Source organism: Triturus cristatus, chromosome 3_1 (assembly GCF_964204655.1).
Source record: "Triturus cristatus chromosome 3_1, aTriCri1.1, whole genome shotgun sequence".
NCBI lineage: Eukaryota > Metazoa > Chordata > Amphibia > Caudata > Salamandridae > Triturus > Triturus cristatus.
This window is the reverse complement of record NC_140583.1, coordinates 1,038,619,429-1,038,638,774: the sequence shown is the minus strand read 5'-3', so window position 1 is coordinate 1,038,638,774 and position 19,346 is coordinate 1,038,619,429. Positions and strand designations below refer to the sequence as shown.

Genomic DNA, 19,346 nt, shown 5'->3' with positions numbered 1-19,346 from the left:
ACTCCTGCCTAGCAGTCAGCTCTGGATATGGCTCGGGGCAGAGTCACCAAGTACTCAATTACTCAATTACTCACATACCCAAGTACTCAAGTACCCAAGTACTCACTTAAGTAGTCAATTAAAGCATTATAACTAATTCCTGAAAAGTATAGAATCTAAGTCCCTTTAGCATTAGCTTTACTTTCAGTTAGAGCATAGAGTAAGGTGCTGTATCCTTCTCTTGCGATTAGGATTCTTCCATTAAAATGTATACTCTAGAAAATCACTCAGGTATATGTGACTTATGTAATAGAGGAACACAAGATATTTCTCACATATTGTTAATCTGTCCAAATTCGATCCTGGTAGAGGCCCGGCGTTGGTTTATAAATCCCATTTGTTTTAGATATAATGGCATATTTACCCAAGATTTAATCAAGTTGACCAAGTCTCCCCTAAATGAATTTGTCTGTCATAACCTGTTCAAGTTTTTAAAAAGTTTTCTAAAGCTGTTTTAAAGTGTACAATTATAATTGTTTTATACCTATGTATTTTGTATTTGTTGACTTCAGTAGAGGTCTGAATCAAATAAAAACTATTAATTGATTGATTAAGTCCACCTAGAGAATGCCAATGACAGCAACTCAACCACCTTGCTCGACAACCTCGACAACCTCAGACTCAAACAACTCATCACGACACCCACCCACTCCACCGGACACAGGCTCAATCTAATTTTTTCCGCCAGCAACCCTGTCATCTTCAGCCACACCACCGAACTCCACTGGACTGACCACCAATGCATCCACTTCTCCTTAGAGAAACACACCATGCACAATCACCTGCAACGAATCCCCCACTGCAGCTGGAGCAAGGTCACCGAAGACCAGCTAATCACCACCCTCGCCCAAGACCCACCACCCGACCTCACCGACACGACACAGCCGCCCGCAAACTCAGGCAATGGATTGATGACTGGGCCAACACTCTCGCCCCGGTCAAGAAACCCTCAAACAGACGCACCGACAGAAGTGCCAGCTTGTTCACCACTGACCTCCAGGCATCCAAGCAGACCTGCCGAAGACTGGAGAAGCAGTGGTGCCACGAACAGACACCGGACAACCACGCAGCCCTCAAGAACGCCAGCTGCAAGCACCACCAACTCATTCGAACCATCAAAAGGACCTCCTTCAAGGAACGCATCAACAACAACATGCACAACAGCAAAGAGCTTTTCAGTATCATGAAGGAACTCGCCAATCACAGCTCCAGCTCTAATGACATCCCGCTGTCGCAAGACCTCTGCGACTCCCTAGCCAACTTCTTTCACCGCAAGATCACAGACATCCACAACAGCTTCAACACCCAGACCCCCCGACAGCCGCCGACACCTCAAACTCTCCAACCCCCAAACACACCGGCCTCCTGCTCTCTTGGAACCACATCAACAATGACGAAACCATCAAAATCATGAACACCATCCGCTCCGGCTCACCATCCTACCCCTGCCCTCACCACATCTTCAACAAAGTGAGCGCCATCATCGCACCGCAACTCCGGAAGATCCTCAACATCTCCCCTCGAGACCGCCACCCTCCTGGAGAGCTGGAAACACGCCAAGATCAACGACCTACTCAAGAAACCCAAGGCGGACCCAAAAGACCTCAAGAACTTCTGGCCCATCTCCCTGCTCCCGTTCCAGGCGAAAGTCATCGAGAAGATTGTCAACAGGCAACTGATCCGATTCCTCGAGGAGAACAACACCTTGGACTTGTCCCAATTCGGATTCCGCAGCAACCACAGCACCAAAACCGCCCTCATCGCCGCCACCGGCGACATCAGGATCCTGCTGGACAACAGTGAAACCACGGCCCTCATCCTCCTGGACCTCTCGGCCGCCTTCGACACCGTCTGCCACCACACCCTTCGCACATGCCTCCACAACACAGGGATCCGCAACAAAGCCCTGGACTGGATTACCTCCTTCCTCACCGGCAGAACCCAGAGAGTCCGCCTCCCTCCATTCCGATCCGAAGCCACCAAGATCACCTGCGGCGTACCCCAAGGATCACCCCTCAGCCCAACCCTTTTTAAGGTTTACATGGCACCGCTCACCAACATCGTCCGATCGCACGACCTCAATATTGTCTCATACGCCGACGACACCCAGCTGATCCTCTCCCTCACCAAGGACACCGCCACTGCCAAAACCAACCTCCACGAAGGAATGAAGGCCGTCGCCGAATGGATGAAGAATAGTTGCCTGAAACTGAACTCAGACAAGACAGAGGTCCTCATCCTTGGCTCCACCCCCTCTGCCTGGGACGACACCTGGTGGCGGGCTGCACTGGGAACTGCACCGACACCCACCGACCACGCACGCAACCTGGGGTTCATCCTGGACTCTACACTATCAATAACCCAGCAAGTCAACGCCATCTCCTCCTCCTGCTTCAACACCCTCCACTTGCTTCACAAGATCTACAGATGGATACCCACCAGAATCAGAAGAACGGTCACCCAGGACCTCGTCAGCAGCAGGCTGGACTACGGCAACGCCCTCTACACGGTATCCATGGCCAAACTACAGAAAAGACTCCAACGCATACAGAACTCCTCCGCACGCCTCATCCTCGTCATCCCCCACCACAGCCACATCACTGCTCACCTGAGGGACCAGCACAGGCTCCCTGCCAACAAGAGGATCACCTTCAAGCTCCTCACCCACGCTCACAAAGCACTCCACAACGCCGGACCAGCATACCTCAACAAACGACTCACCTACACCCCGAACCGCCAGCTTTGCTCCGCTGACCTCGCCCTCGCCACCATTCCACGCATCCACTGAATGACCATCGGTTGCAGTACATTCTCTCACCTCGCCGCCAAAACATGGAACACCCTCCCCATCCACCTGAGACAGACCCAGGACCTGCTGACCTTCAGGAGACTTCTCAAGACCTGGCTGCTCGAGCAGTGGCAGCACCTCCCTCCCTCCTCCCCCTCAGCGCCTTGAGACCCTCACGGGTGAGTAGTGCACTCTACACATGCTCTGATTGATTGATTGATTACTAAGTTGAACACTGGACAGGCTCACCACGTGCTGAGGTAACTCAAGAAAGAGTCACTCATGCCTGCACTGAGCTCTGGGCATGAATTCTGGAGAGCCGGTGCTGGCCTGGATAATGGGTGGGCTCCTTATGAAGAAGAGCTCCCTCTCTAACAACAGCACTGTCTCTCATATTCCGGCTGTACGTGGATATTACGTTTTAAAAGTGGTTAGATGTCTTAATGGCAAATCTCCCTTCTCACCCCGAGTGGCTTAGAAAACTAAGGCCTTTTCACTAAACGTGCAGCATCTGTACACTCCTTTGAGAAGAGGAACATGCTGGCACCGAACATCCGGTTCGGTGCCTCACTGGCAGCTTAGATGGATATAATATGTTTGTCCAAAGGGAGGGTATAAGGTGGAGCGTCCAAAGTATGTATGATATTTACTGTTTCCTGCACACTCTCTGTGATGTGTAAGCCTTCAGGAACTAAAATGCAAGAAAGCAATAAGGAACAAGGAATAAGGAACAAGGAATAAGAAACAAAGAACAAGGAACAAGGAATAAGGAACAAGGAACAAAGAACAAAGAACAAAGAACAAGGATTAAAGAATAAAAGGACTAAAGTTCACTTCCTCTTTTGAAATAAACCCTCTTAATCCACAGTGGGCTGAGAGCCTCACCTTGCTATTAGCACGATAAATAAGGTGGCGGCAGGTTGTTGAACCCAAGGCCTAGCCAGGCCCTCTCACTACAGGTATGAAACCTTCATAGGTAGTGTCAGAAAGAGTGTTGTTAGTAGATAGCAACTTAAGCTTCCAAGGGTACCTTTATTCATCATAAAAGCTGCTGTGGGGGTGTCTCTCTGTCTATTCTTTTTAGCCCCGGCATTCAGGCATGGTTGCTTTGTACGTTTGTGTTATGTGTGCTGTTCTGAAAACCACTTCTATTGTCTGGTCTCTACTTAGGGCACAAGTTTGAAGTAAGGGTGGATCATGCTTGATGTGTCCTCATTGAGCATAGACTGCAACAAGGAAGATGGGGAGTTGGTAGCAGCCCATGTATTACTGATAATGTGCTTTACTTCGAGTCCTGTCTTCCTCTTCACACTTCCATTGTCTCTCTGCTCACTCCCTCTGTGATTGGCCTGGACCACTGGCTGCATTGGGAACACTCAGAAAGGTTTTGGGGATTCAGTTGGCTTTGTACTGAGTGGAGGTGGAGCATAAACATGAAAAAAGGAGAAAAAAAAAAAACAAGACTTAGAATTGCAAGTTTATGGTCTAAAGACCAGAAGGAATGCATTTGGTACCTATGGAGGGCCATTTAAGTAAGCTTGTCTAAGCAGTATTGACTAGAATACCTAGGGTTTGGGAGGGCAGTTATTATTGGAGGACATCACAACCACTTCTGCCATCCCTCACATTTCAATCAATCAGTGTTTGGGCTCGGTGAACCATGGCTTTTTTTTAAAGACTGACTCGATCTGGAAAAGAGCTCTCACAGGAAACAGGTCACAATACAATGCGGTTGTGTGCTTGGACGAAGAAATTTGCATCAACATTTGAGCTGTCACAACCTCCTCTGGTTTGATTTTCCTTGCTTGGCATAAGGAAAGGTAGTAACTTATGACATTCAAGTCGCGTCGACACAAAGATAGCACGTGGTGACTAGGGATTCCATCCATATAGAACAGACGATGTGATGACGGAACTACAGCCTGGATTCTTAAACTTCAAAATGGGCCAATTTGTTTTTATATTTAGAGTATACATCAGATATGGAAAGCCACGTTTCAATTTTCTGTGCATTGAAGTAAATCGTTTCTTTAAGGGATTTTAATTGGTATGCAGCCATTATGGAATGATGTGCGAAGCAGCCTGGTAGATAATGTCATAAAGGAAATGTTGTGGTTTGTTTGGTCGCAGGACGCAACCTTTCATTACAAGGTTATACATAGTAGTGAATGGATTAAACGCCCAGTCAACAGGTGACAATTAGGGCACTACATTGCATTAGGAGAACATTCATAGATAGTCACTCTAACTCGGAAAATGGAGGGTGCTGAGATATTTTCTATAAATAGCAAAGGAAATTTATTTCAAAGAGCGTTGGAATTTCAAAGAAAAGGGGTTAGCACATAGAAGGCACGGTCTACCATTCAGTTCCACTGAACTTGTAGGAACAAAGAAAATGCGCTGACACATGAAAATCAGTTCTTTCTTTGAAAAAAAAATTATTGAATATTTTTAATTTAAGCCAGTGTTCCCAGCTAGGCAGAAGAGATTAATGTCTAAATATTTTACATAGTAAGAGTTTAAAGGCCTTAAATTACAGATCCTCTCCCGTTTCACATTATCCAGATGTTTTAAAGTAAATCTATTTTTGTGACCAACGCCTTATATTGGGATAGAGGACCCATCCACCGTTCACCAGCTCCAGGCAGAGCTCCCAGGGAGGGAGACTTGGCCAGTGAGCCAAGATGGCGGATCATCCACAGAAGGGAGTTTCAAATAGATTTAATCACATTTCCACACACAAAAGACTCTGCGCCAGTAAAAATGGAGAGTGATCAGCGGCGTCACTAAGGTTGGTGTCACCCAGTACAGTAACTCATGGTGTCACTCCCTCACGACTTACCCCCTCCAAGTCCGCCAGTGCAAAGCGTGTTTGTAAGCACATCTAGTGGGCGTGGGCAGTGGGCTGATGAAAACGGCGGGTCCGGGAGCCACGTGAGTGATGTTTCGAACATCATCAACGTCTGGACGCCAATGTCGTATAGTTAATTGGACAATAATCTTGGCCGGCGGCTGGGTAACGGGTTCCTCCTGAGTTATGTAGCGATTTAAAGCAGAGGCTCAGCAGCGGCGTCACTAGGATTGACACAAAACAAAACTATAACACGTTGTTTTTGTGTTTATAACTAACAGAACAGAGATATTTTTATATTTCAATAATAAATTTCTGTCGCTGGGCTGAAACAATGAATAAAAATCATTTCATAGAGTGACAAAGAATTATAGACAGACAGTAATATTTTGCATTTTGGTGTCACGGTGTCACCCCATGTGATGGTGTCACCCGGTGCGGTCCGCACCCCCCACACCTCCCTAGTGACGCCACTGAGAGTGATTCTTTTTGCTTGGCAGACACTACGAGCCGATTACTTTCTTGATACATACGTCAATGTTAGAGCTGGTAAAAGTTGCTGGGTTAGTGGTATTGGACACTGCATTTCCAGGTGAGGTCTGTGTGACAATGAAGGGCCTCACAGTTGGGTGTGAATCTGTTGGAACTGCAACAAATTTAGCAGGACTTGGCTGAAAAAAATTGCTACTCAGATTTATACTGGAAACGGGGAGAAAAGAGGTAAACATGGAATGGTAAGCATTGTTTCATTTGAGTACTGCTGTGTTCTAATGCTTCAGATAATAGACCATTGATTTATTTTTTGGTTGAACTATAATTTTATTAGAAACGTTTTGTTTGGTACGGGGTACAAATTTAGCATGTGTGTGAAATGTCAAACGTTTCAGCTGGACAACTATTCTGCAGATAAGTAGATTCGGAGGGTTTTTTCTTACAAAATTATGGGCTTTTGAACAGCCAATTGGGTTTAAATGTTGCTAGCTTTATGGAATTGGCACATATAGTAAAAAACATTCACAAAATTGGCAACATTTTGCAATTGCCTAATTTATTTGTTTCTGTAGGGAATTCTGCACTTGTTAATTTATCATGATTTCTACGTGTTCTTTCACATAATTCCAATTTACTCCCAAATCTAAGATGCCTTTTTGTCTGCTTCACCTTTCAGGGATCAAGGGAGATCCTGGACAGCCTGGTAAATCAGGACCACAGGGAGATCCAGGAGCCGCAGGTCCCAAGGGTGAGAGAGCCATGTGGAAATTGCTAAGAAACGAAACTATCCTGTTGAATTCAGATCGAAAAAGTACAGTAACTCAAACACAGAAATATAAATGTATTTAAGAGAAAATATCTAGGCCTCATTATGATGTCGATAAGATTGCAACCGACGGGCCGTCGGTTGCGGTCTGACCGAGATCTGGGGCCGCAGTCCGACCAATGCATTATGATGCACGGTGGTCGAAGGCACCAGGCGGAGGAACAGACAAACCAGTAGCGCCTCCTGGAGGGAGTGCTGCGGGCAGTGGGGCAGAGCAGGGGGCGTCAGGATGGGCGGTAGTAAACTCTGGATTAAGGCCGAACAGAGTTCAGTAACTAAATAAATAAATAAAATGAATTACATTGCGCCCGCTACAATGCCAAACTGGCGATGCAGCGTGCAATGTAATTTGTTTTATTTATTTATTTAGTTACTGAACTCCGTTCGGCCTTAATCCAGAGTTTACTAAAGACAACTTCGTCATTATAGGATTTGTCATTCTTACATAGTGCTGAAACATATATTAATTTGCAGGACCCTCTGAGTGACTGGGAAGGGCTTTGACTTCACCCCAACAAGCCATTTGTAAAGTGGTCCTATGGGAACTGGGTAAGGCCCACTATAACTGCACCATGCAGCGCGATGCAGGGACGACAGGACACTAGGGGGCCGATGACGAGTCTGGTGATCCACAGACCGCCAGACTTGGGGGCGCGGTGGTGGTGGTGCCCTATTATGAGATGGGCAGTGGGATCGCCACAACCCAGCCGCAGTCGCCAGTTAACCACCGTTCCCTGGTGGTGTTGCAGTGGTCAGGAGGCATCCATATGCTTGGCGGGCCTGCAGCGGTCCCGCCAAGCATATTAGGAGTTTCCTCATTGCCAGGGATTACATGGTGGTTGCTCCTCCCAGCAAACCCTGGCAGAGAGGAAACAAAGGATCCCTACAGGGTCCCCTGGTGCCTCTGCACCCTGTGGATGCACCCGGGGGGGACAACATGTGGCCCCTGTGTGCATGCATACCAGTTCCTGCACAGCATGGCATTTTCAGCCCATACCAAGCAGGAACAGTTTTGCGTGTTCCCAATGCCCCAAAAAAGCCAACCAGACAGGAGGAAACACCTAATCTCGGGGGCCTCCTCACCACAGGTTTGGCAGTGAGTGGCATGGCATACCCAGCACCGCACTGCCAAACTCATAATCAGGCCCTAGGTGTTAGTGTATGCCGAGCAGTCGATCTGTGTTTTATTCATACCTTCGGCCACAAATGGACCTCCAACTGAGTGCTTGAAACATTGTAATGTAGAGGCCAGGTGGCACTCAAAAGCATCCGTCTTTGGCCCTGAATTGGAGCCAGCCATTCAGTGCTTAATATGAGCCGGTGAAGGCCACCGACACTCATTTTTGGGGATTGGCACTTACTTTTCCTGATGGGACATTTCCCAGAGTGAGAGGGGGAAATACATATCAACGGGAAAGAAAGAGAAAATGAAAGATAAAAAACAGTCACCTGGAACCGTGGGTATCTGGCAGTGGATTATAGAGGCCTGAGGTGGATTCAGGACTATGCAGCCTTGGTATTCGCCGCTGTGAAATTTAATAGCACCTACCGAGCTTCCGAGTGGCACTATGGGCACTGATGTGTCGGAGTTCACCAGCTCTGTACACACACATACACACAACTCTCACTTTGGGCCCATATACATTCATACATTCAGTGAGCTAGCAAATATCCGCTGGTCACCAATTTTGTTTTACCTTAGAGAATCCTTTACACCAGTACTCTTACCATCCCTGTCTCCTAAGTAAAATGTACTTTTGTCGATAGATCTAGTGGTAGATTAGAATAGGGAGGAAATAATGACACATTTAGCTTTAGTCTTAAGAACCACAGACTCAGTAGGAGTTTTAAAGTTTTATCTGAATTAATAATTTTGTGAGTCAAATCAGAATACACAAAGATACACCAAAATTCTCCATCAGGAAAAATAGTACAGTTAGCTTATAATCAAGTCACATTAATTAAATTCTTGTGGTGACAGTATATGAGGAGAGAAAGAACAGAGAGCAAATACGGAGCATAACCCCACACATCTATATTTACCTAGAATGGTGTGAGGACCTAGACATCAGGAGTATCAAGGATTCAGGACAGGTTCAGGACCGGGAAGGTGACCTCTTCTAGTGTAACACCAGCTTTACACCCCTCTCTGGTGCTACTCTTTCCAGCTCAGGCTCATCCGGACCCCTTCCTAGATGTGCCACCTCGGTTGTTCCGCGATTCTTCCCTAGTGTTGGATTCTCCAGTCAGATTGCAGCAAAATCAGGCAGCATCTCAGCATAGCATCAGCATCTCGGCATCAAGTGTGTCTAAATAACTAAAACTTATCTTTGTCATACCAATTCGAGTGTATGATCCACCCCCAAATGTTTCAATTCTATGTACACCCCTTAATTTGATTGGGCTAGGCAGGGGGGTGAGGACATCACACCATACTAAGTGCAATAACTTTCTTTAGTTCTATTGTCTAATTCCCCGCCCCTTAATTTGAATACCCACAAGCTTTATTCCCACAAGCATTTCATATGTGGATCGATAAATCTGTAGTACAATGTTTCGGCTTCTTCCTTTCGTAGGTTCAAGAGTTGAGCTTTCCATGTCCTTGCTGGACACATGTTTTGGCAGCCATTCAATGACTTCATTGGTCTCAGGACAAGGATGCAGCTTGAATGCGTAGATGCCGCAAAGGGATAGGGACGTTGGTCACCCTCCAAGGCCCAAATACAAGCTATTAATTAAGTAAGAGAAGAACATGTTAGAATACAAAATTAAATGAATTCACTGTATACCACTTACTTCTACTCTAACTCCATTTACTTAATATTTCTTTTGCATTAATGGCTTAGTAAAACTTGCACGGGTTAGTTTCAGTACAGCATGTGCATTAATGCGAGGGTTTCGAGCAGCCATGTTAAAATCTATTGCGCAGCTGCAAAGATTTCCCACCAAGCGGCAGGAAACGTCATACTATGTAGATGCAGTAAACGCATGCGCAGAAGAGTTCCTGCATTTTTGCCAGCCATTTTAAGGACACTCGGGTTACTGGTTAGTAAAATACATATTAAAGCTTCCCCTAGATAAAATATGTAAAATGTGGTGCAAAGTTAGTACTCACAAACATGTTGGTTATAGTATGACACTTTATTTGAGAGGATTGCATACGAGCAAGTTTCTTTTTATACGAAACCTTGCTCCATCAGCACCAACACTACTAATTTCACACAAATTTTGCTTTGTAGGCAGCATGGTATTCCTGGGGGATACCGCTTCATCTGATTACAAGTTTTAACAGGTGTGGGAACTGAGGGGGCAAGAGCAGCTATTATTAGTAACTCCAGCCCTGTAGCCCCTCTCCCAGTCTCCTCCTCGTAATGAAACCCTAACTACTTTACGTGCCTCTATAAGGCTACAGTTCAGGTACACATAGTCAGGAGACAGATACCCTGTCCAAAGATAAAGATAGTCACATGTAGTCAGCATAGAGCACTCAACAGAGAACATTCTCAAAGGCACAGCATATCATACACGCACCTGTAGGTGCTACTGGATGACCAAGGTTAAATGGGATGATAGACGTTGAAAGACAGAAAGACTAAAGCATGTGTTTTTTCTTTATTTTATTATTTGTGTGCCCACATATCACCATAAAGCCAGTCACTTTTTTTGCAGGAAGGGGTGGGTACGTCAAGAGATCGTGCAGTAGTGCATAAACAATTCTGCTCTGTATGAGAGGGGGTACGGGGCATTTTGCCCTGCCATGAAGTCTTGTTCCAAGTGGGTGTGAAGGGGGTGGTTCTAACAGACGGATTCACTTGTATGCAAACATCTTTCCCAAACATATGTATCTCCCTGGGTGCATTCATAGTTTGATTTTATAGTCCAACCCAGGGTCTCTGGTGAGTTGGTAAGTTGAAAGCAGTGTGGTCAAGTAACCCATGGCCCATCTATGCAGTACGCTCTGCACTATGCAGAGGGCTGTGAAGTTCGATTGTTCCTTAATCAGAAGCCATTACAAAGCAATCATGCTTTTGGTGATGTGACCAGATCTATTCAGGCAAAAGTGAGGATGGATGCATAGTGTGCAGTTTGACATTTTGTAAATAAATAAATAAATCAGATAACACTAGTTGAGGGATGTCAAGACCCTCGAGCACAAGCTGGTGGAGTGATGACATCTGTGCAAAGTAGGAGATATAGGAGCCTCCTGCACTTGTCAGTTCATGATTGTGTTACACTGTTAATGCTGGGGTGAAATTCAAGTTCCATTTCCACTGGATCACATCTTGTTATAACAGGGCGGTCCCCTGAAAGATCTGCAAGTGGCCCCCATGCCTTTTTACATGTGCCTTCTGATGGGTGAACAGCCTACTGGCTTTGCCATGGTAAAGATCTGCCACACTTCATGTACCCAGTCATTGGCTGCCTTCAGTGTGTATTCAGTATGTGTATGCAGTACTGGCATTTGGGGAGAGGTGTGGCACAGTGGCCAGAGCAGCTGGCACTGGAGCGCGGGGCTCATGTTTCGATTGCTGGCCGTAGCTCATCATCATGTGACTTTTGACAATAGCTCACGTAATCTCCCCGACAGCCCCCAGCACCTTGAAATCTTAAGGGGTGATATGTTTGCGCTTTACAAATATGGATTATTATTAGTATGTGTGAAAGTGTGAGACAGGAGCGTGTAGGACCTATTTGACTGTAGAAATGGTGAGATCTATTTGTGATTGCCACTAGAAACGCTGCACAAAATGAAGGAACCTGTCAGACATGTATAATGAAATGCTTGCACACCTGTAGCCTTTGTGCTGGAGCAATAGAGACAGTGAGGACCAGGTTTACAAAGGGCTTGTGTTGCCCTTGCATCATGCAAGGTGACGCAAGGCAACGCAAGCCCTTTCGTGGGGTTTACTAAGTCACGCAAAGCCAACTTGTGTGGCTCTACATGGCTGAGTAAATCCAGAGTAATGCAAGGTAAAGCAAATCGCTGCCTTGTGTTACTCTGTGTTGGGAAGGCGTTCCATAGGTGGAGCATGGGCATTCACATGTATCCATCCATGGATTTTAACACAATCCCAGATTTGCTAAGGTTAGTAAACCTGGTATTGCTGTAAAATAGTACACCTTCCTAACAGAAGATTATCAAGGAGAAATATCTTTATTTCTGGTTATTTCCACTTTCTATGTGTGCTGCATTCTTCACAAAGATTTGTGTCCCTTCCTGCACAAAAACAATCCTGCCTGTAATGCAGGCACCCTTGCACCATGGCAGAAGGGTGTCTGCATTGGTGCTAGGCACAACTCAGTGCACCAGCGCAGGCAGAGAGCAGGAATGCATCATATCTTAGTAAATATGGCACATTTCTGCTCTCTCCCTGTCATGCAACGTAGAGCAGCAAGTTGTCTTGCTGATATGCTGACTCTTTGATAAATCTCCATAAGTTTGACTGAACGTTTTTCTCTTCTGTATGCCTTGTTCTGGGTTTCTGGAAGTAGATGACTCCTATCAACACCCCTCCCGATGCTCATTACTTGAAGAAAGTGCCTGACTTAGGTAAAATGGCAGATCTGGCCTGATCTAGTTCCAAAGTCCAAATGAGTAATACAAAATAAGAGAAGGACTGAAGCATGTAGTCATGGTTCCTGGGTTTCTCCCTGGCTAATGAAGGCCCTACCTAAATTGTGCTGGGGACTCTCTGAGTGTTCTTGTTAGCCAGCTACCCTGTTAGGTGATGGGACATCCCTGAAATGTCTGCAACATGCTTCTGAGTCTTACCTTGGATGAGGAGTCATCATCCTGCTGGCTGAGAGGTGAGGTGAAGGTGTTTCTGTCAAAATAGTCTGTCCATAGGAGAGCCCAGCTTTAGCTCGGGTGGTGGAGTTGCTCAGAAGGAAGAAGACTAAAAAAGACAACCAGTGACACTGACCAGACTGTGGTGTCTTGGGGAGGAGCTGCCAGAGCTTGTGGGGAGTCCTGCACCCCTGTCCAATACTCAACACAGGGGAGGCTCCTTCGCTATGGTGGAGGAGCATTTTCCGAATGCCCGCAGAGGCAAACAAAAATTAAAATGATCTTTGTAGGAGAGTAGGATCTGCTTCACATGTTTACCCACACTTTTTGCTAGTGTTTCACTGTTTTTCGACTTTAGTCTGGCTGGGACCCTGCTATTCAGGGCCCCAGCCTAGCTGCTTCCTCTCTAAACGATTCCAAGTACTTTAGGTACAGTTCAGATTGAATCTAAGTGCCTAGTATATGGTATACTATGTACCCAGGGCATAGATACCCCAGTGGCCTACCAGGGGCTGAAGCATGTGTTATGCCACCCCTAGAAAGCCACCCAAAATGACACCACAGGTCTGCTACTGCGGCCTGGGTAAGGTGGTGCATGCACCCCTTACTGAGATATAGGTTCACTATATCTCACCATATACTGCACATACAAACCTATCAGTCACCCCTATGGCAGGCCTTATCAATCCTGGAGGCAGGGTTCTTGGTTATATGTGAGGGGGTGCCCAGGCATGAGCTGATCCCCTCTGCAGCCTTCAGAATCTCTTCTCCCGGGTTTTCAGTAGTGCAGCCTGACCATATACTCTTAAGTGCATTATAACCTCCTACTGCTGACCAAAACTCCAGCAGGGGAGGCCTGGACAATAGGTTTCCTGTCACAGGGAGGTGTAACCACCTCCCAGATAGGATTATGTGTATTGGGGCTGGGTGGGAGCACTCTCTGAATGCTTTGAAGTCTTGCACTGGGGGCACATTTGGTGTCCCTGTGCATAGTCCAGCTCAGACCGGTTCAGGGGCTTCCAGCCCCTGCTCTGGCGTGAAACTGGACAAAGGAAATGCGTGTATTCACCCCTCTTTCCAAACCCTCCCATAGGTGGGTCCCCAGAGCTAGTCCAACCCCTTCGTTAGGTATAAGTAAGGAACCTCTGTAACCAGAACTTTAGATTGCCCTGGACGAAACTCTGAAGCCAAATCCTGGACCTTCGACACTCTGCTAAATACCAGAGGACTGAAGAAATCTCCCTTGGGGCAAGGAGTGACTCCCCTGCTTGGCAGGCACAAACGAAGAAATTTGCAGGTCTGCATTTCCGAAACTCCCGCCAGACTCTGAAATATTTGCAGCCCAGGAAGAGGATTTCCAGACATGTCAGAGGCTGACCTGAGTCCCCAGCAAAGCTGAGAGCCACAGCCCTTATGAATAGCGTGGAACCAGAACTCCTGGTCACCATGCACTTTTGCAAGTGTATTGACTTCTCGACATCTCCTGAAGTCGTGCTTGGGGTGACTTGTAGCCCCCACCTGGAGCACTGAATCCACTGAAGATTGCCAGCCTGGTCATTCCGAGTGACCTGTGGGCCACCATTTTGTGTTTTGTCTTGAGGTCCCTTTGCGATCCCTGGTCTGTTGACTGGTGGGTCCCTGAGGGGGTAACTTTGAATTTCCTTGGGCTTTCCTGATTGCTCCAGACGTGCCCCAACTCTCTACCAAGTGGTGAGTTCCACAGACCTTGCTGGTCTGCACCGAAGCATCTTTCTCATTTCTGCATGGGTTGCTGTTGCCAAAGCTTGTTGTGTCCAATCCGGGCACCGATGCTGCAGCACTCGACATCCTTTGTGGAACAGCTCGAATCCAGCTCCTGGTTGTCCTCGACACCTCCTGGTCCTCGTGGCTAAAGAGTCAAGCTTCACCTCTTTCACCTGAAATCACCTGACATCGGTGGGCATCTGTCCATCGCCTTCCTGGTCACTGGCTAGTGACCCAAACTCTGCCCCCTCTGCTTTCAGGTTCTTCTCATCTTCTATCCAGGCTTGGATCTCTTCGGACACTTCGCATCTTCACGGCAGCAGCACTTCTTTGCCAGCTCCCATTGAAATCAACAACGTGACCCGACACTAAAAGACACCTATGCACCCGGCTTCCCTGGGTGAGGTAACATGAGTACTCTAGTGCTCCCATGGGTGCCAACCCTACAACATCCTAAGTCCAAAAGTGTTTGGTCCTGACTCATTTCTAAGTGTCCCTAATCTTTAAAAATCTAACTGCGACTTTCCCCATAGAAGCTAACGGGAGATCGCGGCTGTGTTCACACACTGCACACGGCCCCCATGGGTCCCCTGTGTCACTACCTTGGGTGGTTCCTTGGGGTCCCAGCTATTATACGGGCTCTAGGCTTTGTGTCTAGTTAAGTCGTGGTTCTTATACCACTATTTTAGTATATGGTTTGGCTCGCCCCTAGGGCCTGACGTGTATTTATGCAATTTTACTGTGATTATTGAAGTGTAACTTATGTGTTTTGACCTCTAGTCTCATAAAGAGACTAGGAGGGTGTGTTTAGTAATAAATACATATATTTTATATATATACCTGGTGTGGATATCTTTCATTTACTGACTCATGAGATTGAAGACAGGTAAAACAAGCTTCTTTACATTCCTGCAAGACTTAGCCTGAAGGCTGCACTCCATAGCTACCACTAGGATAGCTTTCAATAAAGGTTGTCTTTAACCTATAACCAATAAGGGGTTGTTTGGACGGATACAAGGTGCCCACTATAACTAGTGGACAGCATATATCAGGCCAACTTCTCACAATCTTAATGCAGATAATTTTATTTTTCGGCCTGTGGCTGAGTCTCGTGGATGAGGCCACAGCACTGAAGCAGGTGGAGGAGGACTGGTGATCCCGGCTGTTTGTGAGCATGATGGTTTGGCAGACCGTCTTAGGATGGCCAAACCGTCATACGCTCTGACATCTCTGCAACCTAGCTGTGTTGCCAGGTGGAGAGACCAGCAGACACAGGCTCCCAACTCTCGATAGAGCGCCAAACAAGCCCGCTCCGCCCAATTCCAACACTACTCTCATGGTGAGCGAAGCCTCAGGATTGGCCGCAGGGGAAGCTGGGAGCTTCAGCCTGTGCCCAGAGGAGTTCGGCAAGCAGAGTGGCGAGCAGAATATCGGCAGGTACGTTTCTTTTTTATTGTTTCAGCCCCCTCGTGCTGTCCCCCATGTTACCCCCTTGCACTGACCACCACATTTCCCTTACACCAGCCGCTACTGAGTCAGCAGCCAGTTTGGCCTCCCCCTTCACTTTGAGATGGTCCTCAGCCCCATCCTTTTTTTTATTGGTAGTATGCACGTGAAGATCAATGTACAGACATCATATTACAAGCATCAATACGGTATATCATTGCCCATCTGTAAACAGTAGCTTGGCGTCATTCCCAGCTCATTTAGCGCTAGCCTTAGGCGGTACCATAAAGGAGTTAATTTTACAATGTAACCTAGACCATATTGCTGGTACAATTTTCTAGGGACCTTTAATATCCCACTATCACCATGGTCCATTTGCAATTGTGTCCTGTAATCACATTACTACTTTTTTGATTTACGTCTTTCTAAAAACAGAAACATATCAAACCAAACAAACAAACATCTATCGCTATTTGACAACTTCTGGAGGAATGGGCGACCCTCCCCGGGTAGCAGCAGTGTGCCTTTCTACAGTATTGAGAAAAGGTTCTAGTGTGGTGAAGTATCTTGAATCTCTGACCCCTACTCACAGCAGTGGGTACATCCGTGCGTGGGGTCGGGAGCTCGTGTTGGGGACCACACTCCCAAGGTGGACTGGCAGTAAGGGCCTAGCTTATCTGTGGGTCCATCCAGGCAGGAGCCAGAGGGCTTACTGGATCAGGGAGTGGGCATATATGTGTCACTAAGGTACCGCCCTTACGCGGGTAAGTCCTGGTGTTATTGCCATTATAAGCTTACAGGGAGAGGGGGAGGAAGGGGCGCAAGCGGGGGGTCTCTCACTAAGCCATGTTGTTGACCCCTCATCATCCCCAGAGAAGTTAGCGCTGGTTACATCGTCGCAGCTTGCCCCCTGCACGAGGTCCATAATAATGCTCCAGGTCTCCAGGTCCCTGTCCATGTTCTTATCCATTTGAACCACTCTGAGTTGACGCTCCCCCACTACCCCCACTCACACAGGTACGCCCTCCATTTCTCCAGGGGGGTGGAGTATCCACCTTCCAATGAATGAGGCATTTCGCTAGTACCAGCCCAAGCATAGCGAATTTATACTGCATGGAAATCGTGGCCTTGGGGGTCGGGAGTACTCCCAAGAGGCATCGCTTAATGGAGGCTTCGATTGAGAGCTTTGTTGCTCCACGCAGAGTGTCCTGCACTATGCTCTAGTAGGGGCCGAGCCCGGGGCAGTCCCAGGTTACATGAATTAAAATGAGCCGGAGAGAAGCCGCATCTGGAGCACTTAGGTGCATACATTGGGTCAAACCTCACCAGACGTGCAGGTGTCAGGTAAGTGCAGTGCAGATAATTGAACTGCGTAAGCTTCAACCGGGCATTGCTCGAGACGTCCTGAACCAGGGCCACAGCCCGCTTCCACTCCCTGTCCGTTAAGGGCATGGGCATGTCTTCCACCTCCTTTGCGTCGGGGTCATGTCCAGCCTACGATCCATTTTTAGGGCCCTATACAGTCTAGATATTAATCCTTGGAAGGAACCCGGGTCCAAGATAGTGCACAGTGTGCTCGATTCCTCCTGCTCTATCGGGAATGTAGTCCATATTTCCCGAAACGTGCGGGTTACCTTTGCATATTGGAGGAAGTGGCCCTCTGGGATCCCATAGTGCTCCCTGGCATCCTCAGAGGATAGGAAGGAGTCGTTAAAATAGAGATCTCCAGCCATGGTGCAGCCTCCTGCCTTCCAGCTGGCCACATCCATTACAGATTGTATCTGGCAGTATTCCAGAAGCCATTCCAGTGGGAGCACGCTCCCATAGGGAGCTTTTCGCAGCACGGTACCAGTTCCTATAGTGAGCAGTCCCAATAAGGTATACTGCCTGAGGGGTTGGGAAAAACAATGTGATTGGAAAGGTTCGCGGTGATGTCTAAGGTGTAGGCCAGATACTCCTGGGTGGTTTTCCAAGTGCCCTCACACACCCTTGCGGGTGCAAAGCATCATCATCGGGCGTTGCTCCTCGTGGGGGTGGCGCTGCAGTCCCTCACGGGCCCTTCAGGAGGGCTCTCTGTCGGAGATCTTTTTATTGGAGTAGCCGTAGTTGTGCGTGCGGGTGTGTGGGGATTGTGGGTGATGTGGTGAGACTAAAAAGACCTGTAGGGACCCCAAACGGTTTATTAATGAGTCCTGCGGGTCTGGTAAAAATCTAACGGGGAGTGGTGCCTAAGTAGCACTCTAAAAAAGTAGGGGAAAGGTAGACTGTTCTGCTACTCTCGACCCGTGTGTGATAAAGTTAGAGTGAGAGTGAGAACGTGAGGTGGGTGGTCAACATGCCTCCAGGATCGCACCTAGGTGTTCAGAACAGAATACCCGGGGCGTAACTGGCGCCCCCGCCCCAGCTGATCTTTATCCGGTATAGCCTGGACCCATTTAACATTGGGTTCGCTCTTAGGGACAAGAATAAAACGTGCTCCCTTGAATATGGACATATAGGACACACTCTCACCTATATCATATTTTTTTGTTACTCTTTTACTTCTGGTCCTGACGAAGCGCTACGGATCCGTTAGGGACCGCAGGGAAGCGCGAAACATGTTGACCACCCACCTCACGTTCTCACTCTCACTCTAACTTTATCACACACGGGTCGAGAGTAGCAGAACAGTCTACCTTTCCCCTACATTTTTAGAGTGCTACTTAGGCACCACTCCACGTTAGATTTTTACCAGACCCGCAGGACTCATTAATAAACCGTTTGGGGTCCCTACAGGTCTTTTTAGTCTCACCACATCACCCACAATCCCCACACACCCGCACGCACAACTACGGCTACTCCAATAAAAAGATCTCCAACAGAGAGCCCTCCTGAAGGGCCCGTGAGGGACTGCAGCGCCACCCCCACGAGGAGCAAAGCCCGATGATGATGCTTTGCACCCGCAAGGGTGTGTGAGGGCACTTGGAAAACCACCCAGGAGTATCTGGCCTACACCTTAGACATCACCGCGAACCTTTCCAATCACATTGTTTTTCCCAACCCCTCAGGCAGTATACCTTATTGGGACTGCTCACTATAGGAACTGGTACCGTGTTGTGTGTATAGCTATCTTAGGAGCGCTGGTACAGGACCTTCTCTCTAACTCTTGCTCCTGGTCCCCCTCTCAGTGTGTTTAAGCTTTTCGCAGCACCAAGGTCACTGACCATTCCGAGGTCCAGGCAACCTGTTTCACTATGAATGGGCGGTTCGAGGGGGTCTTGGCTCCCATCTTCAGATACTTAGGGAGCTCTGCTTCCAGACACCAACTGGCAAGCAGTCTTTTTTCAGTGTTCAAGCCCTCAGCACACCACTGTGCTGCATATTGGAGGAGCCC

At 47.6% G+C, this 19,346-nt stretch overlaps 1 protein-coding gene across 1 annotated transcript in view; it reads left to right on the top strand.

Moving 5' to 3' along the window:
• Positions 1-19,346, top strand: part of LOC146861459 (ficolin-2-like) — a 470,803-nt gene that overhangs the window by 8,402 nt on the left and 443,055 nt on the right. Inside the window, exon 3 of the mRNA XM_085645778.1 lies at positions 6,847-6,918. Within this exon, the coding sequence (XP_085501904.1) occupies positions 6,847-6,918 (72 nt within the window). The remainder of the gene's footprint in view (positions 1-6,846; positions 6,919-19,346) is intronic.